This window comes from Chanos chanos, chromosome 5 (genome assembly GCF_902362185.1).
Source record: "Chanos chanos chromosome 5, fChaCha1.1, whole genome shotgun sequence".
NCBI classification, from domain to species: Eukaryota; Metazoa; Chordata; class Actinopteri; order Gonorynchiformes; family Chanidae; genus Chanos; species Chanos chanos.
The window spans coordinates 48,966,205-48,992,737 of NC_044499.1; the positions used below are offsets into that span (position 1 = coordinate 48,966,205).

The 26,533-nt window shown below is 38.5% G+C and overlaps 4 protein-coding genes across 5 annotated transcripts; 3 read left to right on the top strand and 1 right to left on the bottom strand.

Annotated features, from left to right (window-relative positions):
* Positions 1–348: 348 nt before the first annotated feature.
* On the top strand, positions 349–5,051 carry LOC115812981 (tubby protein homolog). Its single transcript, XM_030775554.1, has 12 exons — positions 349–390; positions 900–1,056; positions 1,299–1,538; positions 1,632–1,726; positions 2,046–2,193; positions 2,478–2,623; positions 2,734–2,892; positions 3,059–3,171; positions 3,253–3,367; positions 3,762–3,860; positions 4,193–4,364; positions 4,918–5,051. The coding sequence occupies exons 1-12, from the start codon at positions 349–351 to the stop codon at positions 5,049–5,051; spliced, it is 1,620 nt and encodes a 539-aa protein (XP_030631414.1).
* A 1,144-nt stretch (positions 5,052–6,195) lies between these two features.
* Positions 6,196–11,647, top strand: stx4 (syntaxin 4). Its single transcript, XM_030774105.1, has 11 exons — positions 6,196–6,380; positions 7,377–7,484; positions 7,900–7,999; positions 8,344–8,418; positions 8,509–8,579; positions 8,709–8,817; positions 9,056–9,129; positions 9,958–10,095; positions 10,754–10,864; positions 10,973–11,056; positions 11,190–11,647. Exons 1-10 carry the CDS (start codon positions 6,351–6,353, stop codon positions 11,051–11,053), a joined length of 897 nt encoding a protein of 298 aa, XP_030629965.1. The 5' UTR covers positions 6,196–6,350; the 3' UTR covers positions 11,054–11,056; positions 11,190–11,647.
* A 1,201-nt stretch (positions 11,648–12,848) lies between these two features.
* On the top strand, positions 12,849–20,797 carry calcoco2 (calcium binding and coiled-coil domain 2). The gene is made up of 14 exons (XM_030774729.1): positions 12,849–12,905; positions 13,500–13,674; positions 14,082–14,184; positions 15,750–15,913; positions 16,209–16,334; positions 16,514–16,651; positions 17,009–17,124; positions 17,407–17,476; positions 17,587–17,724; positions 18,046–18,234; positions 18,523–18,597; positions 19,182–19,356; positions 19,939–19,964; positions 20,095–20,797. Exons 2-14 carry the CDS (start codon positions 13,501–13,503, stop codon positions 20,254–20,256), a joined length of 1,656 nt encoding a protein of 551 aa, XP_030630589.1. The 5' UTR covers positions 12,849–12,905; position 13,500; the 3' UTR covers positions 20,257–20,797.
* A 104-nt stretch (positions 20,798–20,901) lies between these two features.
* On the bottom strand, positions 20,902–23,446 carry snf8 (SNF8 subunit of ESCRT-II). Of its 2 annotated transcripts, XM_030775419.1 has the most exons (8): positions 23,133–23,446; positions 22,908–22,958; positions 22,610–22,748; positions 22,212–22,316; positions 21,820–21,892; positions 21,591–21,732; positions 21,391–21,465; positions 20,902–21,227 (listed from the first exon to the last, which is right to left on the bottom strand). In XM_030775419.1, exons 1-8 carry the CDS (start codon positions 23,184–23,186, stop codon positions 21,090–21,092), a joined length of 777 nt encoding a protein of 258 aa, XP_030631279.1. In that variant the 5' UTR covers positions 23,187–23,446; the 3' UTR covers positions 20,902–21,089. The 2 variants fall into 2 exon arrangements, with proteins under 2 accessions (XP_030631279.1, XP_030631281.1); XM_030775421.1 differs by lacking the exon at positions 22,908–22,958.
* Between the last annotated feature and the right edge of the window lie 3,087 nt (positions 23,447–26,533).

Here is a 26,533-nt window from a genome sequence, read left to right on the forward strand (position 1 = left end):
TGTAAAAATGTTTCCAAACAAGCAAACAAACAACAACAACGAACACAAAACACATAAAGTGGCGTCTTGATGTCTGTGTGTCAGCTGGGTCCAAACCCATATTGGTGGTGACTGAGTGCTGTAGTGCATATAAGCACATTATCCCCTTTAATCTTCTTTGCCTTCTGTTGCACTCAGGTGGGTATGTCAGATGGCTCCATACGGGTGAGAAGAAAACCTATATTCAGTTTGATAGTCCGTCTCTGTGCACACTTTTCTCTGAGCGCCTCTTCTCAGTGTCCTAGTGTCTGTGTGAATCACATCTGTCCTTCCGCAGTGCTTATTCTTGAAATTTAAGCATATTATGACATGGATGATACCGATATTCGGCAACAAAAGCTGGACAACCAGGTGAGACATCAATTAACTTTTGTATTTTGTCATTTGTTATCATTTATCTGCGAGACTCTATGTCATTGTTAATGAGCGTCTCAAGCGGCGGCAATATATTTTTCCTTTTTGGGGGTGGGGGGTGGGGGGGGGGGGGCAAATTCAAACTTTAGGTAAGATGTGTATTGGTGTTTAGAGTAACGATTCTGTTCCATGAAAAAGTAGCCATTTTATCTAAGATGTCATGTAAGCTTTTTTTCCCCACAGAGTGGCAAAGCATTTACAAACACGACAAGAATGTTGAGATGTATTATCTCACACTTACGTATTTCAAAATCGCACAACTGTGAGATAATGAAAATCAGTAGAAAGGTATTAACATCAGTGTAGCATGACATCAGCTTTGTCCCCATCTGTGGTGGGAAGTAAACAGTTTAAAATGCATCACCATCAGTTCTGTAATAGTACTCCGTGTGTGTATATCATTCAAGTGTAAAACTGACATCCAATAATTATTGTTTTAATCTCAGCGAAAGCTTTTGGTCAAGAAGCAACAACGGAGAAGAGCTGACACCCAGATGGTTACTGCCAGTCGTGAAGCTCGGCCTAAGAACCGCAGACAGAAACCTGGCCCTGAAGACAAAGCCTTGTTAATAAGCCAGTCGCAAAGCAACACTTCCCTAAACGGTCTGAAAACACAGAATCATCGATTGGTTCCATTTCCTTTCCCTCTAATGACTCAGGAGAATGAGTATTCAAAATGAAAATGTTTAACTCTACATGTCAGTCACGATAACCTTTTGTTTATTCATTTGCATATTGTTACCAGGGGGGTCACTTGCAATGCTCATTTAGATACAGTATGTGTGCTCATGTTACAGTCTAATCTGTGCATGTTAAACAATCCATCTCTAATGCTTAATTATCAGATAGTCAAGCTGAACAGCTTCAAGACAACGTGATAGAGGAGATCAGTCTCGGTGAGCTCAATATTGCGGCCAATGCAAACAGGGGATCAGAAGAGATGCCTCCAGCTGTTCCCATCATCACTGAAATAACGGATTTGGAAACTGAAAAGCAGTTCAGCTCCCAGAGTGTGCTTGATGCCGAAAGTCAAGGAGAGGAAAAGAAAACGAAGAAGAAGGCAGTGAAAAAGGGGCAGGATAAATGTAAGACCTCTCAGTTCGTCTGGCGTTTATTTATGACTCATACAACGTGTGTGATTATGTTACACTGTCTGCGCTATGTTTGATGTGTTTTAGCCCTGGAAGCAACTGATGGAGGAGAGGGAGAGGAGAAACAGAAGAAAGAGAAAAAAGGAAAGAAAAAAGAAAAAAGGAATGAAACAAAGGAGAATGTGACAAAGATGAAAGAACAAGAGAGTGAGTCATGAAGAAAAGAAAAGTCTTTTTTTTTTTTAGAGGTGTAGCTGCTTAATGTGCATATGTCAGACTCTGCCTAGTTTTCAATGCATATTATTGTTTTTTTTTGTTTTAAATATTACATTACTTTGAAAATGAGTTATGGATAACAACATTTTTGTGTTAGAACATTTAGAGCTAGTATTATAAAATTAAGAAAAACTGGAGAAAGGCTTCTAGTCGGTAGGAAATAAGAAGGGAACTGATTGCGAAAGCAGTGTCTAAAATTAATCTTCCTTTTTTTCAGCCACTCAGATAGACTCAATCATGGAATTTAAAATATCTGAAGAAGAAAAAAAAGCTGAATCAGACAGTGAGACTGAAAACAAAGACTGGTCAAAGAGCCCTGTTCCGCCTACACCAAAGAAGAAACCACCCGCAGGTCCATGTCAGTTCTGCATCAGTTCTGAGATACAATAATTACCTGACATTCAGACATTGTGCAGATGCCTTTGTCCAAAGCTAGTTACAAAATTTCAAGTACGCTGACAATTTTACTCTGTGTTAAAATATTCATAAAGCACTAGTTCGTGAACCAAATCTTTAATTAATTGTCTATTAAATAGATATTTTGGCAGAAAACATGACACAGTAGTCCCAGGCACTGGTTAAACTGGGTTGTTTTATTCACTGGTGTAGCGAGACGTCGTTTGGATTACAGTGATGAGGAATTTGAGGAAAAGGCAGAGGAGGAGGAGGAAGAGGTGGAGGAAGAAAAGAAGAGGACAAAAACGTCAAAACGTTCTAAAAAAGCAGAGAAGAATAATGAGAGCCATGGTCATCTCAATTCCAACTATAGACATTCCTCCCCCGAAAGTGACTCCATTGGAAGGGTGAGGCGTTCAAAGAATAAACTGGAATTTTTTTTTTTTTTTGTAAGCGGAACTAGAATTTCTCATTTATTTTGTGTGATTTGTGCTCTGTTGGCTTCTCCTTCTCCTAGGCCTCTCCCGTTTCCTTGGAGGATCTGGAGCAGTTTGCTTTGCGCCCAGCACCAAGGGATGTGACCTTTCAGTGTAGGATCACAAGAGACAGAAGAGGAGTGGAAAGGGGACTTTTTCCTACATACTATCTGCACATGGAAAAGGAAGATGGAAAGAGGGTAAGGGGGGGGGGGAGATGCATGTCCAAACGTAAAAATGTCATTCAACGTAAAATTAAATTCAGCCTAAAAAAATTTGTTTCTCCCTCTTGCCTCTCTCTTTCTCTCTCTCTCTCTCTCTCTCTCTCTCTCTCTCTCTCTCCCTCTCTGCTTTCCTCTATCACAGGTGTTTTTGATGGCTGGCAGGAAAAGGAAGAAGTGCAAAACCTCAAACTATCTTATCTCTGTTGATCCCACTGACCTGTCCAGAGATGCGTCGAGTTACATAGGCAAATTAAGGTAAGACTTCTGTCATGCCCCTGTTTCTCTTAATCTTCTCTTTATCTAGAATGGCATTGTTACACATTCTTGTCCTTTCAGGTCAAACGTGCTGGGAACTAAATTTACAGTGTATGACGGAGGCGTGAACCCGGAGAAGAAGCCATTCATCAAGGAGTCTGAATCTCTTCGTCAGGAACTTGCTGCAATATGTTATGTGAGTTCTGTGTAGGGTCACACGAAAAAGGGGAAGTGTTGAATGAGGGAAAGTCCGGTTTAGTGCTGATGAGTCAAAATGAAAAATGAGTCTTCCTCTTTGTACCTTAATCACTAAAAACTAGGACAAGGATTGAGAGTTTCACCAGACAATAACAAAAACAGTGATACTTCTGATATTACCACACAATGGCTTGTTTGTTGGAGTCTGTTGTAGCTGACTTTGACCTATGTGAATCATCTGATATGCTGATTTGAAACTTTAAAAAACATTAACTTTGAAATATTGAATGCTCTGTGAATTCCCTATAACTGTTATCGAGCTGATTTATTACTTATGCTGGCTTCTTCATGGATGAATTATGACCATTTTTTTATTACTTTTTTTCCCGTAGGAAAAAAACGTGCTTGGATTTAAAGGTCCAAGGAAGATGACAGTGATCATCCCTGGCATGAGGGAGAATGATGAAAGAGTCAGTATTCAGCCAAAATCTGTGAGTATTTTTATCTCCCAAAGGATCACAGGCTAAATGTGGTGTCTCTGGGAATTAGTTTATTTGACAATATGTATTATATATATATATATATATATATATATATATATTAAAAAAAAAAACGCTTTGAAAATAAAACGAAAAGATGGATTGAAATCAAGAATCTTCTCTGTCTTTCCTTCTCTCCCTTTCTCTCTCTTTCTGTCTCTTTCTCCCTTTCTCTTTCTTTCTGTCTCTCCTTTTCTCTCTCTTTCTGACTCTTTCCCTTTCTCTCTCTTTCTGTCTTTCTCTCACCCTTTATCTCTCTGTCTGTCTCTCTGACTTTATCTCAGGAGCTGGAGACTCTGCTGACACGGCTTGAGAACGGTAATACGGATAATTTGGTCTGCCTTGCGAATAAGTCGCCCAGCTGGAATGAACAAACTCAGTCTTATGTGCTAAATTTCCATGGCCGAGTCACACAGGCCTCCGTCAAGAACTTCCAAATCGTCCATCCAGACAACGGTGAGCTGAGGATCATGTTCATTCAAATATTTTTATAATAAAAACAGAGGTGATATAAAGCTTTTTGCTAAATAATAGTACGTGAAATTATTTTTTCGTGTACACAATCATAACACGTACAGGTTTATAGAAGTTCTACGATATCTTTTCGGACACTTAATTCTTACTGCCTTAATGAACGCCTTGAAAACACCCTGTTATGAGAGTAAACTCCTCTTCTTGCACATCATTCAGATCCTAACCTTTATGGCTGTTAGCCTACTGACTGATTTTAATAGCTGAGTTTCAAGATGTTAGCTTTTGGATAACCAGAAAATATGGAGGTGTGTGATGTCATAAAATTCGATCGTAAGGGCCTGATCTTCCCTGCTTACATATCTCATCAATCACAGCTGTAAAAGTGGTATTGTCACCATGCTGAGACTCAGTTGTCTGAGCCATCAGAATGCACAGTCATATATTAGAGTGCGGTGCTGACAGCATGAAACATTACCGAATCTTTCTTTTCATCAAATCATTTTCTCTCCCCCACCCCCACCCCCCCTCTCCGCAGAGGATTACATTGTAATGCAGTTTGGCCGCGTAGCAGAGGATGTCTTCTCCATGGACTACAGTTTTCCCATGTGTGCTCTTCAGGCTTTCGCTATCACTCTGTCCTCGTTTGATGGAAAGTTGGCCTGTGAGTGAATGATCCTGCACTGTCTAGGACCACAGCCCCCTGTGTATCAGGAGGTTTTTATAAAGAAGTGTTATCATATATTCTCTTACCTCTCCTATAACTGATAAAAACATAAATATAATCTTTGTTTTGTACTCTCTGTAGCATTTATAATAGCCGCCAAATACCTTGGGAACACTTTTAAATGCACTTTCCAGATGTGTGTACTATATTCTAAAGATGTGAGCTAAAGATATATAATATCATGTGGAATGCATTCAGGTCAGTATCTGTACTGTGTTGTATTGCACTGTGTGATATTAAAACTGTGAGGAGGACTCTCTTACTTGAAAAACACTGTATTGAGATGTATGTCTTATATTTATATTGTCTTATATTCATGGAAGGACAGTGGATAATTCAGAAAACATGATTTTCAGTTTATGATTCATGTTTTTATCAGTTTTCAGCTGTGGATGTTTCCTTTTTAAATGATTTGTAGAGTGTCTGTGTATCTCTGAAATCACATCTTGATGATGAATAAAGTTTTCTTTATCTCTTTACCAGTTTGTTTACTTATTTATTTATTTTTACTGAGTTTCTAATTGGACTCATAATACAACCTTTGGGACTGGGACTTTCACGTGCAATCTGCAGAATAATTTAATCATAGCAATAAATATTTGTGAAGTTTGTAATACAAACTATAAAATTCAAAATAAAATGTCTCAGATGTCATGTGTATTTGTTGTATATCAAGTTATTACGATAACTATTTATTATTACTTATATATTTGAGGTAGGTGTGAATATATTTTAGATTTGAAAACAGGGCTCACAGTACCACCAAGGAAAAAAGCAAAAACAAAAAAAACCAAACCAAAACAAAAAAAAAAAAAAAAGAAAAAATATCGAAAAAATGGTCTCCTCTCCAATACTTCAGATGGCGGTACAAGGAACTTCAGTAATTCTTTCAAAATCATGGAACTATAGTGGTAACACATCTGATTTTTAGGAAGTGGAATATCCTTGTGGTTTACTCTGGTCTAACTGCGAGGTTCTGAGATTCTTGCAAGATCTCTTGTGTGCGCAGCTCTTGAGCGCGCAGCTTTTGCTCAGTTTAAACGCTCACCAACAAACCTATTAGCCCAGTTGCTTCTTCAGGAACTTGGGGAGTTTTCTGCTCAAGCTTAATGACTTTTAGTGCCAACGTGCTGAAACTTTTGAAGTTAAGAAACTTCTCAATTAGGAGCCTCGCATGGCACTAAATTAGTCTTTCAACTAAATCTAAATTAGGATCAGTTTAACTGTGGACTGACTGAACAAGGATGCGGGACCGGACTAAAGAACTGGGCAATGTAAGTTCAATTTGCTTAGGAAAGTTAGCGATAGCTAGTTAGCCAATGGTCTTAGCCACCAAGCTTGTATACTGAATTGGGAAGTTGCTGCTAAATGGTATCTTGATGTAAGTACACGGAAATTTAGAATCGTCAGTTTTATGAGAAGCACAACGACTCACCTACAAATTACCCTGAGGTAGTTCACTTAATCACAGAGTTAGAAAATCAACAGCAGCAATAGCTTTTTAGCTAGTCACTTAGCACCAGAGTTCACTAGACCTTTAGGTAGCGGTAACATGGCTAAGTAAGCAGATTTCTGTTTACACTCCAAACTAAGCTGATATGAATGAATGACATGTACGTTATGTCTGGTAGTTTAACAAACGAGTCAAATATTTTCATTAGATTCGACGAATGACGAGTCATTCCACTTTTTCCATGCGTAATGTCATGGTTTGGTTCAACAAAGTGATCCGTTTGAGTTCATTAATGTTTCCTCCTGAAATGGAAGGAAAACTTAACATCCGTTTTTACGCCCTTTTGGTACATAAGCGCTTAATACTAAAACATAGGGATTTTAACCTTTGTTTAATCGAACGACATATCAGACTATATGAAATTGTTGCAGGAAATGAGGAAAAGTCTCGGTCGTGCCTTCAGCTACACTTTAGCTAGTTCACCTTCACAACTGTAAGGTAACGACATGTATCCAAAATGTATCGAAAATGCAACAGTAAAGCAGTATTTTGTTTTGTTGTGTTTGTTGTTTGTTTCTGCTTGCTTATATAGCCTACAAACTGCACTATGTGTCTATAATGGAAGAGACTGTTTTGTGGTGTTTCTCGTTATGCTTCCAACCATGACGTTTTCAGAATCAGAGTTAGTTAATTATTTGGTCAGTGTTGAATATTATCGGAATTGATCAGCTATTTCAGTTTTTTTGTTGTTGTTTTTTTTTGTTTGTGTGTTTTTGTTTTCTCACCTGAACGCATCTTTCACTGACACCTTTGCTAGGCTGCCCATTCATCAGATGAAGATGAGGAAAGCACAGCACTTGTCATTAAGCCAGGAACAGGCACTTCAGTTAAGGAAGAGAAAGAGAATGAAGCCTTCTTCCGAAAGGTGACTTTGTCCTTTTGGAATTTTCCAATCCGTGTTTCAGTGGCGTCAGCTGCATTTCTTATTTAGCCTAAATTTTAAAAACATTTATTCTCTCTTTATTTATTTATTTTTTTGGAGACACGTTTGTTTATGACTTTTCTGTTTTGTTTTGGTTTTTGTTTTAACCGTTTTACAAGCCATAGACTTTTTTTTTTTTACAGTTTTACGAGCTGTGTACTTTTGCAGGGTGCCATGCCGCCCTCTGCGGCTGCTCTGTCATTGAGTAGTTCCTCCTACTGGAGAGTTGTTTCACCTTTGGGGTTTGTGGACCCCGTGTTTGTTGTGCAAACATGCTGAAACCAAAAATCCTCTTCTAATGTAAACAGAATAGACGTCAATTTGTTAACCTTATGGACCTTTCACTTGGTTCCTGCAGGTTCAAGAGGTCAGAGAGGGTCTTGAAACTCTTAAGAAGAAGGTGTCTGACCTGGAGAACAAACAGAAAACGGTTTTAGGCGTACCCTTGCCAGAGGACAGTTAGTATCTTAGTCACGTTTCATTCTCTCATCTTTGTTTTAATGAATTTTGTCTGACTGAATTATGTACCGTCAGCAGAACCAGAGAGAATTTCCCTTTTCCATTTATATTAAAATAAACCATTTAGATTTTTTTCTTCATTAAGAATTAATATCCAGTAATAAAATTTGTCTCAGCTTTGATAATTGTCCTTCTTATGTTATTATTTTTGTTAAATAAAAAACAATAGGTTTTTTTTTTTTTAAATTACATTTAGTATACCACCTCACACACAATCTGTAATGTTATTACAGTGTTTCATGATTGCTCATAATGAACATTTGTGAACTTCTGTGTACATCAGGTATGAAAAAGGAACTTCAGACCCTCAGAGATGAGATCAAAACAATGGCCAGTGGCATCCACAAGAAACTGAAGAGTGAGTCTCCGTCGTCGGCGGCTCCAAACATGTCGCGTCCGCTCTTTTATGGTGCCCTATGAATTCATAACTGAAGTATCTTTGTTTCAGGTTTGGAACCCAAGAAAATAGAGGATGATGGGAAATACGTTCCAATAAATTTAAGAATGCAAAAAGCACAGGTGAGTCTTTCAGTCGACTGTAGCATAGTTGATGTACACAGTGGCAGGTCTGATCTGTTTAGTAATTTTTTTTTTTTGGTTCTCTCTTTCTCCCTCTGTCTTCCACTCTAACCCTGTCGCCTCCCACAGCACGGGGTTTTATCGCGGGACTTTGTCGAACTGATGGGCCGGTGTAATACAATCCAAGCGCAGTACAGAGACAGGAATGTGGAGAGGATACAGAGGCAACTCAAAATCAGTCAGTCCCTTTTCTCTCCCTTACACGACACAGCGGTACAGCGGTGTCTTGTGTTGCGGTATGCGTTTATGATTGACGTGTCTTTTCCAGTCGCGATTTCATTCGGCCTGTGCGTGTGTGTCAGGGCTGCTTTAACGAAACGTGTTTGCACGAGAAACTGTGAAGGGATTTGTCGATTCATTTTCAGGACAGCGTTTTCAGGAAAGTGACGAAATATCCATTTTTTTCCTATTAACAGCTGGTAGTAATGTGTCAGAGGAAGAGCTGGAGTCCATGCTTGAAAGTGGACAGACAGACGTCTTCACACAAAATGTGAGTTGATGTTTACCTGTGTTTCACTGGGGAAAATGAATAATACTGCTGAGAACTTATATAATTGCTATTTCCTGCTTTACAACTACAGCATGTGTTTTACTGCAGGTTTTTTGGGGGGAATTTTTACTTTGGTTGTACTTGAATTTTATATCTGTATTTTTGCCTTGTAATCTGAAATTTGATGGATTAACTCAGATTAACTGCAAACATTATGTTTCCAAAAAAAAAAAACAGTAGTCAGCCTTACGAAGCGTTGAAAGGAGGGAAGATTTGTTGAGTTAATGTTTTTCTTTTTGGAGTGTTTTCTCTTGCTTCCTGAGGAGTGGAGGGTTTGGTTTGGTAAGGACACCCCCTAAACCCAAGTCCACCTCCATGTAGCATCCCCATTGCAAAAAAAATAAATCTATTTTTGCATGTAGTGTATCCACTGCAGAAACATTTGTAAGACTTTTTTTTTTTAAATAGATATAGTGTCCCCTCAACTTGAGTATCCCATATGTTTTTACGTAATTCCTATAGTCAGCACTTTACAGTTAAAGGGGAAGTTCATCCCTTTTCTACATACTGGCCAACAATAATAGGATTTTCTCTTTAAGACTCCATTCATTGTCAATGACATAAGCCTCCATTCAAAATGACATCATTGCCATCTTCCTCCCCCTCACTATGATTTTAGTCATCCTGTAGTTTCATATAAACATCAAGTCTGTGATGTCAGGCGCGTTATTACTCATGCAACAGCCGTTCTGTTATTTTGATGTGTTGTGATTGGTTTGACTGTTCGGATGACTCATTTCGGTCTTCTTCCCTTGAATTCCCACGCAGATTTTGATAGATGCGAAAGCCACGAAACAGGCTCTGAACGAGATAGAAACCAGGCATGACGAGATCATGAAACTGGAGAGGAGCATCAGAGACCTACACGAAATGTTTCAGTACCTCGCTATGGAAGTAGAGGCTCAGGTGAGATGCAGGAAAGGAGATTTGTCAGTAAAGGAGAAGGACCCTAAAGAATAGTTAGATGGCCTGGTTAATAGAATTACTCTCTCCCTTTACGTTACATACAGCGGCCCATCTCAAAGTAGTGTCACTACCTTTGATGAAAAACGCCTTTCGCAAAGATACAAACCACATGGTTTATAAGGGGAGCCCTTGGTTTAAAGTCCAGTTTTGTATGTTTGAAGTCCTCCTGTGTTTTTCCGTCACCTCTTGACGAGGGGCTGTGTCACACATGTGTTGTGAGAAATAGCTTGTAGAGATTTAATACCCGTAAACACTTAGTACCTGTACCTTGTAGCAGTAATATCTTTACTTTGAAGGTGGAAACATTCACCATTAGGACCTTGTACGTTTTGTCACAGTAAAACTTTTTTTTTTTTCCTACTTAACTAGATTTAAATGTTTAGTAAAGTCCAATTTTCCAAAAATGTATCTTTCATATGACAGTTGGTGTTTTCATAAAATCAAATGCAAATCATTTGAATGGTAAGTGTCTTTTTTTTTGGGTTTTTTTTGGTAGACGTCGCCGTATAAAGTCCACCTTGAATAGAGTTCAACTTTTGAAGGTTTTTTTTTTTTTTGTCAGCGTTTCTGATAGATTTTTTTTTCTTTTTCGTTTCAGGGTGAGATGGTGGACCGTATTGAGGCCAACATCATTAGCTCATCCAATTACGTAGAGAAGGCTGTTGCAGACACGGGGGCAGCAGTGGTATCACAAAAGAAAGCCCGCAAGGTGGGAGATCCATTCACGAGTGAATTCCCTTCCCCTCTGTTGCATTTACCCAGAGAATGAGCCCAGCTCACTTGTACCCTCTGTTGTTGTTTTTTTTTTTTTTTTTAGAAAAAGTTGTGGATCGCGCTCTGCTGTTTTATTCTGATCATAATCATCGCCATAGCTTTGGCTGTGAGTTTTGGCTCCTGAGAGGTAAGTCTTAACACATTGATGCTTTCAATAGCCACCCAGAGAAGTGCTGTTTCTATGTACAGTTTGTGTGTTTGTTTTCTTTTCTTTTTGAGTCTTGAATGATGTCTTCTCTGCAATTTTGTCTTTTCTACAGAGTCTCTCTCTCTCCCTTTTGCTCCAAGTCGTGCTCCACAGTTGACCGCGGAATTTGAGGAATTATGTTTTGTGAATATTGGACGGAATTTATTTTGTTTTTTCAACGCAGTATCATTCTCATACAGACTAGCAAAACATCCATACATTTTCCAGCTCTTCAATTCACTATCCTAGCCCCCACCTCCCTCCTTCCTTTTCCATATTCACGCTACACTCTCTGCCTTCCTCCTTAACGGCAGAGCGAATCCTACAAAGGGCCGTGAAACGTTCAGTATTGTTGCTAAAGATCTCTCAGATACTGAGACTGAGTTTTTGTTCATGATAATTAATATTGTTTGCACTGTGTTGAACCTTCAGAAGCTCCTCTGGATGGAGACCTGACCTCCTCCATATCAGTACTCTGAATGCCGCTGACCTTAAAACAAAACAAACAAACAAACAAACAAAAAAACTCAGGAAAACCACAAAAAAAAAAGTGATAAAGAAAAAATATTAATATATATATATGTATAACACAATGGGTTTTTTTTTTCATTAAGAGAAAAGCCTAAAACAATATTAGTGTTACTGTTTAATGCTATGTTGTTTCTTGTTAAACCCGTTTCAGACTCACTGTGCAGATGCTATTGGAAAAAAAAACAAAACAAAACAAAAGATGAACTTGAAATGCCTTAAGTATCCTTGTCACCTATGTATATATGTAAACTTGTCTTTGTTGTTTTACAATATTGGAATATTTGCCCTTAAACTGGTCCTTTGGCAGTAAAGACCTCATAACTGTATACATCAAGTACTGCTGTCTGGGAATTCTGCTTTTGCTGTTAGCATAAAATAATTCACAAATTAATCTTTTTTTTTTTTTAAATGCGTTCAATCTTCTGAATACATTTCTTTTCATTGTTCTGAAAGGAATTGTATTTCATTGTTTTAAATGTAAGCTGCGAGGGGAAAAAAAAAGCAGCGTTATTGCCACAAACCCTCACAATGAAAATCATCGTGCTGGGATAAAACAAAGTGCTTTTCATTTTTTTATGGGAAGATCCTGTAGGTCAGTTTTATGTTGATTGGTGCTCTGTCACGTTAATGATAGACACAACACTATTTTTAATAATGCTAATGAAATTTGTACAGGAGACAGATGTGAGGCACTTCTGCCATGGTGCCTCATCAGAGCTGTGAGGATTAAGCAAAATAAAAGTCCCTTCATGGCCCATAGTGCTGACGTGAGAGGCTTGATTCTTCAGCTTAGCGTGACTTGGGGTCATTTTATACTGAAACTTTAAGCTTTCGTCTTTGCATATTTTACTGAAGAACTTGTTTTTAAAATAAAACATTGTATAATACTAACAGTATGATGTAATTCATTCTTACATGAAACTATGTTCACATGTTTATCAACTTTTGTTGTGTCAATAAATGTTTCGTGTTTATCCATTTTTTTTCATTTGTGTTGGTTTATTATATTAGTAGAAAATTGTAAAATTCTGAGCAAAAATTGCATCAGTAATAGTTTATGCCATGTATTAGATTCCAAGGTTAAAGCCAAGAGAAAATGCATGCTGGGAAAAAGAGGCTGCTCTTTGACCAGGGAAAGTCCACAGTCTGTAGAAAGACTACAGTTCCCACTGCGTACACGAACTGCTTTATGTATGGGAGAGGCTGTTGATCATGTTCTACCGAGAGTTCTGCCGAGTTGGGACTGCGCGCAGTTCAGGTAACAGGCACTTTATTTATGGACATTTATGTTGTTTTTATATCACCAGTACCACCAGATACACGTCGCCGATATTATTTGTTTTAGGCTATTCAGCAGTGTTTCTTGCCGTTATTGTGAGGGTTATGATACGCCAAGGTGTTTTAAAAATGAACTTTAATCGAATTGGATAAAGTTTATATTTAGAATAGGCCTATTCCTCAAACAGGACCGCGTATTTTACAGTAATTTAAATGAAGATATACTGTTAGAAACAGCCATGCTCGAACGTTCGTTTGGCTTTCGTTATACTGAAAGTGAAAGTGACTGGCATCTTTGTTACGTTCATGTTTGTTTCCTTGTTTTACCTGAGGATTACTAAACTAACACATTTTTTGTGTGTCGTTTTTTATTTTTATTGTTTTATTGTTTTTTTTTATTAAATACATATTCAAAGTATATCAAGAGTATGAAACTTTCAAATATAGTGTTATGAGTGTATAAATATAGTGTACTTTTTCAAGTGACTGTTTAGTAAGAGACCCAAGTAGTTTGACACTCTATGCGCCCTCCGATGAAATCATAATCCGTCACGTTTGTGTCATTTGTAAACAGAATGAGCGCCAGCACGGACGACACGATTCCTGTGGAGATGGAATCCTCGTCATTTTCACAGGTTGTCTTTAATGACGTGCCGCACGTCTATCCTCCAAACATCTCCGTGACGTGCTTTTATACACTGACTGGTGGTTTGAAGCCCACCACTAAGGACTGGATAGGTATTTACAAGGTAAATTCCAAAGTGTTACGTCGATAAATGAAGCGTAACATCTGTTATAATAATACACGATTCTACATTGTACCTCTATGTTATGCCACCGTTACTATTCTGATGTCTAGTCAACCTGTTTTGGTTTGTTTGTTTGTACCAAAGTTACATTCATGATTCATAATAATACCTCAACGAATTACTTTTTCATCGACTAATCATAGTTTCATCGTAAATGAGCAATTGATTAGTTGGGAGATGTTTGTGTCTTTTCAAGAAAAGTGGATATTGTATATACTCTTGTATGTACTCATACACATGTATGTGTATATATGTATATACACAATATTATAAAAATATACATATCGACATGTGTGAGCAGTTGGCTCTTTATTTGATTCTGTGCTCTTATCTAATCTGCTGACCAGGTTGGTTGGACTTCTACAACACAGTACCACACCTATGTATGGGTGAAAGTGTCTTCTGATCAGGTGGGACAGGAATCAGTAATACAAAAATGTGACTTCCATGGTAAGACTTACCACTGAGTGAAATATCTATATTTATATCTATATCTATATCTGTATCTATATCTATTACCTGTCTATTTATAAACCCAATTTACCCATCCGTTTTTCTTTGTATGACTGTGCGTTTAATTTGTTTATATTTTTAACACCTCCCTTCTATGCTCTTTTGCCCCCCACCCCATGTTTTTTTTCCTTTCTTTCTTTCTTTCTTTCTTTCTTTGTTTTTTAGTACTTAATTTTCTCTAAATATAAATCGATCTTATTGGGAGAGTGCGTCGTACATGCTCTTTTTGGCCTTTTTTGTGCTTTCCCTGCACTGGTTCTTCACTCTTTTCCAGATTTTCCCTATGTTTGGTCTGTTGTGCATAAAAAAAAAGCACAAAAGATAAAGTTCTTGTTTGATAAAGTCATCTTCAACATAAAAAAAAATGCAATATCAGAGGCAGAGGACTGGCCTTTTCCAGGGAACTGTTACACAGAATTCCGACGAGAAAGAGCGAGAGAACCTCGACTGTCAATTTACAGGACTTTCCACAGTTTCCCACAAGAGCCCGTAATGTTTTGATACATAAATGACGTACAGAATCTGTTGAGGAAATGTGACAAACACCACCCCTTCCTGATCCCACTCTTTTTATACACAAAACATGAAAGCATTGTCCACTTCCTTATAGCCGGCATTGAAGATGCCCCGTGTCGTTAATGGTGACACAGCGTGTTGACATGCCCGAATGTGACACTTTGGCCTCCCTTAGGGTCGAACCACGGAGAGCCTGGCAGATAAACTGTCTGGTGTGTTTGAGAGATCATCCTTAACTGAGAAAATGTTCAATTTTGGGGATTGTTGTTGTTTTCACCAAACAGCTCAGTTAAAACTGAGTGATTGGTCAGACTTCAGATAGTGATTCTCCCCATGTTCACTGAGTCTAGACACCCAAATTACTTCTATCCTCCAGACTGAAGACATGGGCTGCTAAGACCATTTAAGCTACATCTAATGGAGTCTGAAGTATCTCCAAGCCAGTTTTTTTGAGTTTCTCAAAGACCTAAACATAATGCATTGTACCAAAGAGTACACTTAAGCAGCTGGATGATTTAATGACAGAAACTATAATCTCAATAGAATGTGATCCAAAACTTTAACAATGCATTGATTCATTTAGGAGACACTGATCCAGAGTGACATAGAGCATGTGGTCCATTGGTAAGACAACACAAATGACAGTTCCCTGGAGTTTCACTGTTCCAGAGGGAAATGATTGTAACACGGAGTTTGGGATCAGCGCATGTCCTGTAATGGCTCAAAAAGCGAAAGCCACATCAGTTCAGCGCTGCACAGAAAAATGCATTTTGCGAATGACAATTAAATATTGCAAACACAATCCACAAAATACAAATAAAGCAAATATACAAATAAACAAACAAACAAACCTGGAGAGTAAGGTACACTGTTGACAGTGATGATGAAGCATTTTGGAGATGGTCACGTTGCTGATGAGTTGCTTTCTGATGAGTTCTAAGTACCGGTTACCTTTCTGTTACCTTTCTGTTTCTGTGCAACCACAGAGTCGTACCTCCCCAAAGATGACGGTGAATTCTATCAGTTTTGTTATGTGGATGGCAACGGTCAGGTCAAAGGAGCCAGTACTCCTTTCTCCTTTTCTCGGACGCCAGTAGAGGGAGGCCTGGACTGCAGTCTCGAACAAGATCTCTTAGTAATCACAACACAGGTACATGCATTGGGGAAAAAAAAACGTAGAAGAGGTTTTTCTTGCTGATCAGCTATATGTTTGTTTTTATCAAATCATCCATATGTTTGTACGCGTCTGTGAGCCAAATGACATATGCATTCACTGCGTTACAGACATGACTTTGTTTATGAATCACGCCAAAGAACTCTTCTCATACTGCATGTAAACCTGATATGACTTCAGTTGACGTGCAGTATTATTAAAAAATAATTATGGTTTAGTTTAGGGATCAATAAGAGGGATTTTGAGAGATTTTGTGTGTTACCGACAACAGGAGCAGGCAGAGAAGATGGAGCAAGAGAGAGAGGAGCTTCTGAAAAAAATAAATTTGCTGAGTGACGAAAACAAAATCCTGAAAAACGAGCTGGATGACAGACTGAAAGAGATTCACCGTCTGAGGGTTTGTTTTCAGTGTGTTTTCAATGTGTGTGTGTGTGGGTTTTTTTTTTCACCTTTAAAAGCCAGGACTGTGGTGTATTACGTTGTATAGTAATTCATCTGGTACCTTTGATAAGAGACCGGGTGTGTGAGATTGAAACGGCAACACGGGGAAATCAAATGTGTGTAAATCTCTTGCAGATGCAAATGGAGAAGAGCAGTCAGGATAAGAGTGAGTTACAGTCAGAGCCACCAAAAGAGAAGGAACCTGAGAGTTCCCAGCAAGAACAGACCCTCCTCGGCACCTCGTTTCTAAGCGACTACAAGAAGGAAGTTGAGGTACAACTGCCTCTTCCCATTTCCCGCTATTCATAAGACCGCAAAGTATCTTTCTCATCACTCTGACTTACTGTCAGTACAGTGGGGCAGCCCATGGGGCCTGACGGTTAGAGAAGTGGGCTTGGGCATGACCCTTAACCCACAACTGCCCCCCCGGGCGCAGGTGTGCTGCCCACTGCTCCCACGCGTAGTGATTGTGTGTGCTAACTACTGGTGTGTGAGGATGGGGTAAATGCAGAGGTCAAGTTCACCACTTACAGTGTGTAACACAGTCTAACACTTTTTAATCTTTTGTCGTTATTCGGTTTTTGACAACGGAGAGACTTGAATTACAGATGTTCTTCATCATATGTTTAGTCTCTGAGCTGCATGCAGGAGAGGTATGAGAAAGCAGTTCAGAAGATCAACATGCTGAAACAGGAGCGGGCACAGCTCAGGGAGCAGATTGAAGCCCAGAGCGCAGAGATCTCACGGTGAGGTTTCAAATATATATATATATATATATATTTTTTTTTTTTTTTTTCCCAGAAAAATAAATCTATATATTTTCAGACTCTTTACCTGTAAATGTATTTTGGAGAGATTTCGCAGGCTGAATGCCTTTTAAAATATTGGTTCAGAAAAAAACCCAAAACAAAACTTTTGTGGTTTCTTTGGAGAACAGTTGCTCTGGATTAACTAGGGGAGCAGGTAGATTAGGTTTATGCTGTGCGGAACTGTAACCTGGAGTTCTGACGCTCTTCCCTTTTCTCTAGGTTGAACTCCAAGGAAAAAGAAGCGGATCAGGAATTTAACAAACTTCAAGATGAAGTTCAGTTGCTAAAGGTCTGTAGATACTCAAATATGTAATAAACTCATATGTACACACCTTATGTGTCTCCCAATATCGTGGTGCTTTCATTAAAATGTGCCTGTTTAAACTGCGGATTCTCCAGGTGGATCTCCAGAGCAGTCGTAAAGAGAACGAAAGGCTGCTTGCTGAAATGCAGGAAGTTCGAGATTTGAAAGTGGAACTGGAAGGGGCGAGGACTGAGAACCAGTCTTTGCGTGCCACCCTGTCGGAGGAAGAACAGGTGAGAAAAATGAAAAGAAAAAAAGATGGAGTGACTAGGTTTGAAAATGAATAGGAATAGGTACTGAATGTTCAAATGGGTCACAATGACCTCTAACAGGACACACAAACATATTTTCCCAAATCCTACAGATCTGGTCCAATGCAAATGTCCATCTCACAGGTTACGAAGCAAAAAGAAAAAGAGAAACATTTTTACATTTATGAAAAGACTCATTCAGAAAGATTTAAAACGAACTTTTGCTCCTTGACGTTGATGTATCATTTGCATTTGCCATGCGGTCATCTGATCCCCACCCCGTGTTCCATTGCTGACTCATAGGTGCAGAAGCAGGCCCTTCTCAAACAGCTGACGGATGCCAGGGGCCTTCTACGTCAGGAGATACAGAACAGTAAAGATGCGCAGAAACGTGCCGAAAGACTTGAGCAGGAACTGAGGCAGACAAAAGAAGAGCTAGAGCAGAGGGCTGTGGTCTTGGACCAGAAGAACCAAAAGAGCAGTGAATTCGAGGTACTTCCAAGACCTCTGATGAAGCTGTATCTTCAGATTCAGGGAGTTTTAAAAGACGTAGGCTCTGTCTCCTTTTAGGGAGATAAAACTTTGTCGGAGGAGCTGAACGTTTTTTTTTTTGTTGTTGTTGTTGTTGTTGTTGTTGTTGTTGCTTGTTTCCCAGTTCAGTCAAATCCTAGTCCATTAAATTCGTTTAAACAGTCACTGCTAACATATGTGACGTTTGGATGCTGGTGCTCTGGTTCTGTGGCTTTTATTTAAGTTTTGATGTCTCTTCTGTTCAATCAGGCAGAGCTGAAAAACACCCAGAGAAGGCTGACTGAGCAGGAAGTTGCATATAAGGAGGTGACTGAGGAAAATGAAGTGAGTTAAAAAAAAGAAAGAAATAAAGAAACAAACAAACATTCAATGATTGGTCTCCTCCTGAGGCCAATCATTGTTACCTGTGAATCATTAACTGTAGACCAAATATTGTACTGTACTTATCTGCTTGCCTGGACGTATTAATTCATTTCAACAATACTGATTATTTGCTATAAAATGATATAATTACCTGACTAATTACCTAATTATGACAGTAATACTTGTGTTTGGTGTATTGTGGGGCATGACTACTAATTTGTGTTAGTATTGTCTTTCATTTCAGGGCGGTCTGGCCCGAATTTTCCAAGGTCCGCTCACCAAAAAATGTTCTTTTGGACCATTTCCTCGAATTGTTTGGCCAATGAGATTCCTAGTGCATTACGTATCTAAGCACTGTACTTATACGTCTTACATGGTTTAAAAAAAAAAAAAAAAATAGATGTACTTGGTAGATGTGTAATCCTATTACCTTTTACATCATATTAACCCAAGTAGGCAGTTGTACCTCAGCCTGACATAGTAACTCAAAGCAGTGACAACGTGCATGCATCACGCGTGACGGCTACTCTGTTGTGCTCTGTCAGAACCTCAGGTCGGAGTTACAGAAGCTCCAGCAGACGGTGATTGATCTCCAGATTGCCGCTGTGAGTGCTGCTGGGAACAGCATTGACCTGAACTTAACTCCACCTCCCTCATCCACCACACAGCCACAGTCTCCAACCAACCCTCCCATCTACGAGAACTTCCCTGATATTCCAGGTGGGTTTGAAGACAGAGACATAAATATGAACGGATTTAAAACCAGTGATGTCGTCAAAAGGACGAAAACATCAAAGGATATATGAATATCTCGTTGCGTTTATGGGGTTGGTCCGCCCAGTTCTTACAGATGAGTTTTGGTCCGTAGTGGAATGCCATTACACAAGTTCTGTGATATTTCAGTTCTTTGAGTGGAACAAAGGTGTGGAGAGTCTATGCCATATTCTCATGTTTCTCCATTCATATATTCATTTGAAGGGAAAAGCCTCAGAGCCTGAAAAGAGCCCTACAAGAAAATAGCAAGTTCATGAAACTCACCCTGTTCATATTTTAAACTGTTAGTTTTTTGTTTGTTTGTTTGTTTAGCATATGTTGTTATGATTTTCAAAACTCTTCCCTTGGCCACCTAAATGTCCTTTGCCTCGTTGTGTTTCCCTATGTTGTCCACCCATATCAAAGGATTTTATAGAAACTGTTTTTTTTTTTTTGGTCAATCTGTCCATGCATTTAACAGCGCTGATGCATTTGTTGATTCCCCAGAAACAACCTAATACCTTTTACATTTTTTGCTTCTTCTGACAGGAAATCCTTCAGGTGCCAACAACCAGGTATCGACCATGGTCTCTATCTCTCTTCAACAGCACAATTCACCCACACATTAATGACATACCCCCCATGTTCGTGACGAAACGTCCATGATAAACGTGGGGAATTAAGAACTCTATCATTCTTCTGTAGGTTCTGGTGTGTCAGCACTGTCAGGAGCATTTCCCGGACATCAGTGAGGATGAGCTGGCCATACACGAGCAGAGCCATAAGGTCTGTCCATTCTGTACTCTGATCTGTGACACCATGGACCAGCAGGAGTTTGAAGATCACGTTTACAGTCACGAAGAGTAGAGTCTTCCCGAAAATAAGCTACCGAAAACCACCTCGGGCTGGAACGGTGACATCAGGACGATGTCCGCTAAAGCGTTCATGTAGAGAATTACAAGTATAATCCACAAGTAGTTATGGGAGGCAAACAATACCTTTTTAGAAATGCATTTTCAATATATTTTCAATATATTTTAGGTTTGTTTTCCTGCTCTTTCATCTGTTTTACTGTAACCAAAAAACTGTAGTAATCCAGAAATGCTTAAAAAAAATAATGATGACTTACTGGAAGAGAAAGTGTGACCTGTTAAATTTAGGGAGTAATTTTCAGTTTACTCACAGACTGTAAAATATATCGTCAATGGCTATTTAATCGATAAAACTCAGAGGACAAAAAAAACATGCCATCAACTGGCCTCTGAAGAACAAAGATTTAAACTGTAATGTAGATAAATTAAATCAACACATTTAACCATTCTTTACTATGTACACTAGTAAATAAACATGAAAATTTATTTTCATTAAAGGCAAAAGAAAAACAAAAAGAAAAATGATCTCATGCACATGTTTTGACTGAAAATAAATGCTTTTATTGATCATTTTATCCTGGGAGTGTGTGTGTTCTTTACTATGTAAACTGGTAAATGAGAAATGAAAATTTATTTTCATTAATGCCAAAAAAAAAAAAAAGTTAAAGATACCTATTTTGCCAAGTTCCAATTTTGTAAACTCAACATTCCAGAGCAGAAGAAATATGGACAAGGTAATGCATAGAACCTAAAATTAAATTTACAAATGTCACCTGCCGCACCCCCCCACCCTCCTTTTCTCTCACAGTCAAAACATCCTTTTTCTCCTCAAGGCGTCATTTGATTGGCCTCCTCAGGAGTGACATCACGGGATGAGAGTTCAGAGAAAAGAGCAGGCAGCCAATACTGTGGCTCTCCATCAGCCTGGGAGTCTAACCAGGCCAAACCTTCCTTCAGCAGATGATCCTGAAAATCGATTAAGACAGTGTCACTTTCTGGTGCTTCTGACATTTTCTAAACCAGTTAACAACAAAAACAAAAACCACTGCAAAGCCTCATTTTATATCTAATAAGACAATGAATCCAATCTGCAGAGATATTTTTCTCCTCCTCGCGGAAGAACACTCACAAGCACGTGACAGGCCCGTTCACGCTCCCACTTCAGGCTATCCTTAATCTCCATCACAGTGACGTAACCTTTTTTCTGTAAGACAAAATGTACGACTCATTCCCAATCTAAAGGCGGATGCCCATTTCAAGCGGTGAATCTTTAAGGTACTCTGGCTCTCCTCTCAGAGGCTGAAGCATTTTCAGTGAAGCGGCCATTACCTCAGCCAGCTGCAGCACAACAGTGTGGTCCATGTTCAGTTCTGCCGGGACTGACTGGACAAGATAAGATCCTCCAACAGGAATCATTCCAAATCCATTGCCCATAGCCTTCAGCTTCTTAATGGCCCGTACCAAATCGTCTCTGAAAGGGGTGGAAGATTGAACTTATGGGAGTCACAATTACCTGTCAGTGTACTCTCATTAGACAGAGAAGAGAAGTGACACTCACTGGCTCACGTCCTGTGCAAATTTCCCTCTTCCTTTCAGCACACGCTGATGAAGTTCATCTAACGTAATGAGACCTATGGAAAATTACAAAAGTGCCTTTAACACCATTATCCACTCAACACCATGCCCCTTAGAGGAAACCTGCCATTCTGCAGTCGGAAACATTTAAAAAACGCTAACGCCTCCCCTGTCTTGTTTTATGTACCTGTATTCTACATACGCAGCCAACATGGGTAAGGGTAGCTGAATTATCAGAATGAGGCACAGCACAAGAGAGATTTTTGGCAAGGTTGTTTATGGTTCGGAATAACGGCACTAAAAAGACATGGCACACAGGGCCATAAACAGGTTCATAAACGATACAAAATAAATAAATACTTCTCGTAAGCTCACCTCCATTTCTGTGTTTTAAAGCGAGACAGACTTCAATGATCTGCACTCCTAGTTCATAATAAAAGTCTCCGACTCCAAGCATCTCTGACCAAAATCCTTTCCCAGCTGTAAATGACAAAGGGAATTTGGGAATTTGTTTAGGATCAATGCATTGAGAGAGGATCGATAAAATATTAACAGGCTTGACAACAGTGACATTCTGAAGAATGACTCCATATTTTAGTCAGTTTAGATTGCTGGAGAAAGACACATTTACAGTACTTGTTTTCATTTTTTACACTGTATTAATATTTTCAGCCAAATTAAATCAATGGCATACGTGTAGCTTCTAGAGTGTCAGCAATTTCTTGCTAGGGAAATCCTATATTCAGTTCAAACAGAAAAATATGAAAACGTACATGCAAGTGGGTCAACTCCTATGGTGGCACACATTTCCTGGAATTGCACTCTGAACTGTGAATTCTTTCGAATCTCTTGTTTGTGCTTGCTGGCAAACTCCTCAAGATGAGTCTTGAATGTTTCCAACTGTTTTGACATCTAAAAAAACAGAACAAATGGCTGGTCTTGACTTAAAAAAAAGACATAACATCTAAATTTGACATTTAGTTCACCTGATCAGAAAGAAATAACTTGGGAAATCTGTGTTTACCCATATAAACCTGGCCAGCACTGAAGTGGTTTAAAATTGTGACTCACCTGTGCAATCTGGTCCTCAGCTAGGACTGTGCCTCTCTCTCTGTATTTGGCCTATGACAAATCAACCGTAACGAGAGAAAATAAATTATTTGTACGTGAAAAGGGGAACCGGATTGTATACAAATTAAAGCCCAAAACAAAATGCTAGTAACGAGCACGACTTTTGGGGCGTTTTGGGGTAAGTGAAGTTACAAGCTATCGATGTCGTTTGTGAGTCTCATATACCTCGGCAAGCTTCTTTTTGGCGATGGCTCCCGCACCGACTCCCCTTCTGTGCATTTTTATTTGATGTTGCTGTCGCGATTACTTGCACGTGGAGTAAAACTAGTCACTTTAAACTGATGTAAACTAGCTAATACCGCTCTCACATTTATACTCCAACCATACGTGATAGCTTTCGGGTCTGCAGAGACAATATTACTCGTTAAACCGTGCACCTAACAGGTTTGGTTCTCTGAGTGGCTTGACAGTTAATTACAAATTACCCATACCAAAGTGAGCTAGCTAAGGCAAGTAGTCAACATTGCTTTCGGTTTTTTAGTTAAGTTAGCTTATATTATTAGAGTTCTAAGCGGATTATAAATATAGATTTCTTGATATATTCTTCACTCTTCCAAACCTCGTTACTGACACTGCTTCTGTTCTTTAACTTCATTTAAACTGTCCAAGTAAGAATTTCCAACAAAACAGGAAGAAATGTTTCGAGTGAGTGTTTTCACTTTTTCATAGAGTTAGTTTGCGTGATGCACACCGTCGGCTATACATTTCAGATATCGCCATCTGTCGGGTGGGAGTATATGGTTGTCTGAGACGTGACAGCTCGGATCAGGAATTACCTGCTGTCTTTGAAATGTCAACGTTTGAAAGACTGCACGGACCAGTTTCCAGGACAAAAATAGGCTTTGGCAAAGACAGTTAAGTGAAAACCAGCTGACTTGTTGCTGCCAGGGGTTTTACTTTCAGTCAGTGTTTCACAGTCGCTTAAAAGGTCAAACACGACTGGAAAACACCTTTTCTGATACCGTCATCATGACGTGTTTGGTAACGCTAAGATGCTGCCTTGTTGAATAATGTGTATAGTTTTATGAACAGTCTTAAATGTGTTTAGAAGAAAAGTATTAGTTCACCAAGAAAAGTATTAGTTCACAATACTGACAACAACATCAACAACAAAACAACATCATCAACAAGAATAGCCGCAATGACAAAAAAAAAGTTATTTTGATAATGACTTTATTAATTTTGTTTTCAGCACGAAGACACAACAAAACATTCACACCTAAAGTTTTACGACTGCAAGTGATTCTGACTAATTATCCAAGCATTTTTCCAGGCGAAGTCTCCACTCCTTTTGATTTTGCACTTTCCTCTCGTCAGACTGATTCCTGCAAGGCACAGAAAACAAATGATTTTTTTTTTTGCTGTTGTTGTTGTTGTTCAATTTATTGACATAAGCACAAGAGACAAAGGAAACACAGCGCTTACTCTCTCACTGCTTATCTCCTTTACTGTGAATCCACATGATAAACTCTTTTTTCAGCAGGTCACTGAGATCATGAGCGTATGCGTCATCCTGTGTCATGGCTGGCCTGTGAAATATCATATAAAATGATCTACATTCTTATTTTGTTCTTTTTTTTAAGTTCCATTATCTCATGAAGAACGTAAAGAAGGCCCCGATTACTTCCTGTACTCACGTGCTCTTCTTCTCTCTTTGGTTCAGCAGAAAGTTCACAAAATTCTTCTGCACCATGGAATCCATGATTTTACTGATGTCGCTTGCTATGGTTGACTCAGCATAGCGACGAACCAAAACTTGGTCAGCATCTGCCGGGCTGTTAAAACATATCTGTGTATGAAAACATGCAGTGGAGCACAGCAATACCTATTTCGATGAACGTTACCACGGCAACGGTGAGTAAGTTTATTTAAGGTGTCAGACTCGACTGCTTAACTTTTATCTTTAGATCATCATGTCCATATTTGAATCATTCTATTAAACCTAAACAGTAAATAACAAATGATAAATAGTATTTATTAAATAAACCTTTATTTATTAAATAAACCTATATAATAAATACTATTTTAAACTGTCAAAAATAAAAGCACCTCGTTTTTTTTATGGTTCAAATGAGTTTATAGATAAATTTCACAGAAATAAATTTATGCATAGGAAATATAAAACATGGAAATGACAGCAGATTGACAAATACATCGTTCTTTTCAAAAACTCTCACCTGCTTTCCACAGGCTGGGTTCTCGCACCAACAAACTGCATGCAACCCAGGCAAAGGAAAACCAGAGCAAAAAACATTACCTTCATCCTGAAGTCAGAGAGAGAATATAAAACAAGGATCAGCATTACTTTATTCAGCACATTAAAACTAAAAAAATATAACAAATCTGTACAATACTGTACTAAATCTCTAATCTCTAACTGCAAACTCTCGTCCCAATTTATAATCTCTGTTAGTATTTTTCATTTTGTGATATCATGTAAGAACTCATAAATATTACAAAATCGTTTGTTTTAACATCCACATATTTTAACATCTCATTGCGATGAAAAAAGAGAGTAAATAAATTAGAATGGAGTTTACCTGTTTGGCTGAGGTCTCTGTACAGAGGTGTAAATATTGCAATGGAGAGAGCTTGTTTCAGCATTAGATGCAGTGGTCTTCTTATATATAGGGTCTGTATGAATTGTGACTGGAAGAACATTTGGAAAAACAGCTTGTTTCCACACCATTAAATCACTAATTATGTGGTTCAAATGCAGGCATTAATACTGATAAGCTTGCTTTTTGCATAAAATCGGAAGCTTAATTTATGTTTACCCTTTTATCAGTCACAATCATGGAATATTACATTGGTCTGTGAACAGGTTTTATTACAGAAACTGTTTTTGAACACATGATATCAATTAGACCCGGTATTGGTCAGTGTGAAATGATTAACTCTCTCACTGCATGAGTTCTGCGAAGCTAATGTATATTGCTGACACATTGGAGAGGTTATTTGGTTAATGATTAAAAATTAGAACTATAGTAGTTCTGTCATTTCAGAAAAAGACCTTGCAAAACATACACATTAGTTACTTTTATGTTATCAGGTTTTTCACAAAGTCTGAGCCATAGATGGAAACAATATTTCCATCATCCGCAAACACGTCAGAAGTGACATATTCTCATTTTCCTGTTTTCGGATTTTTTTTCTTTTCAAATTATGCTTAAGTCAGTGCAGTCCGTATAGTAGTTTTTCAGTTTTTGATTAATTTATAATTTGTTTACAGTGTACTGTATTTCTCATCATATTTTATTGGGCAAGATTATATAACATATAGAGGTTATAACATATTTGTTATAGGTTCGATGCAAGAAAAATCTCAAGTTAAAGTTCAAGATAAAAGCTAGAATTTCATTAATATTGGAGAAACTAATGAGGACAAAGAATTGGATATTAATTGGAATTTCAGGAGCCTGAACTCACTCTAATTAAAGTAATTCCACTTTGTGGGGAGCTGTATGTCAGTACAAATATAGCTGTTTTGGTTATTTTTAATGTCTGAGTGGAAAGTATGTAAAAAAAGTTCTCAGCAAATAAATCTGAACACAATTTCCAGAGAA

Bases quoted from the DNA above. Each gene is read 5' to 3' on its own strand.
- LOC115812981 (XM_030775554.1), top strand. From the start codon at position 349: ATGGATGATACCGATATTCGGCAACAAAAGCTGGACAACCAG. The intron at 1,727-2,045 runs GTGACAAAGATG...TCAGCCACTCAG, and splicing joins GGAATGAAACAAAGGAGAAT to ATAGACTCAATCATGGAATT. The intron at 2,624-2,733 runs GTGAGGCGTTCA...TCCTTCTCCTAG, and splicing joins AAAGTGACTCCATTGGAAGG to GCCTCTCCCGTTTCCTTGGA.
- stx4 (XM_030774105.1), top strand. From the start codon at position 6,351: ATGCGGGACCGGACTAAAGAACTGGGCAAT. The intron at 6,381-7,376 runs GTAAGTTCAATT...CACCTTTGCTAG, and splicing joins GGACTAAAGAACTGGGCAAT to GCTGCCCATTCATCAGATGA. The intron at 8,419-8,508 runs GTGAGTCTCCGT...TCTTTGTTTCAG, and splicing joins CATCCACAAGAAACTGAAGA to GTTTGGAACCCAAGAAAATA.
- calcoco2 (XM_030774729.1), top strand. From the start codon at position 13,501: ATGAGCGCCAGCACGGACGACACGATTCCTGTGGAGATGGAATCCTCG. The intron at 13,675-14,081 runs GTAAATTCCAAA...TCTGCTGACCAG, and splicing joins ACTGGATAGGTATTTACAAG to GTTGGTTGGACTTCTACAAC. The intron at 17,125-17,406 runs GTGAGGTTTCAA...CCTTTTCTCTAG, and splicing joins CAGAGCGCAGAGATCTCACG to GTTGAACTCCAAGGAAAAAG.
- snf8 (XM_030775419.1), bottom strand. From the start codon at position 23,186: ATGCACAGAAGGGGAGTCGGTGCGGGAGCCATCGCCAAAAAGAAGCTT. The intron at 22,749-22,907 runs GTGAGTCACAAT...CTGTTTTTTTAG, and splicing joins CTGAGGACCAGATTGCACAG to ATGTCAAAACAGTTGGAAAC. The intron at 21,733-21,819 runs GTGAGTGTCACT...CACCCCTTTCAG, and splicing joins TTTGCACAGGACGTGAGCCA to AGACGATTTGGTACGGGCCA.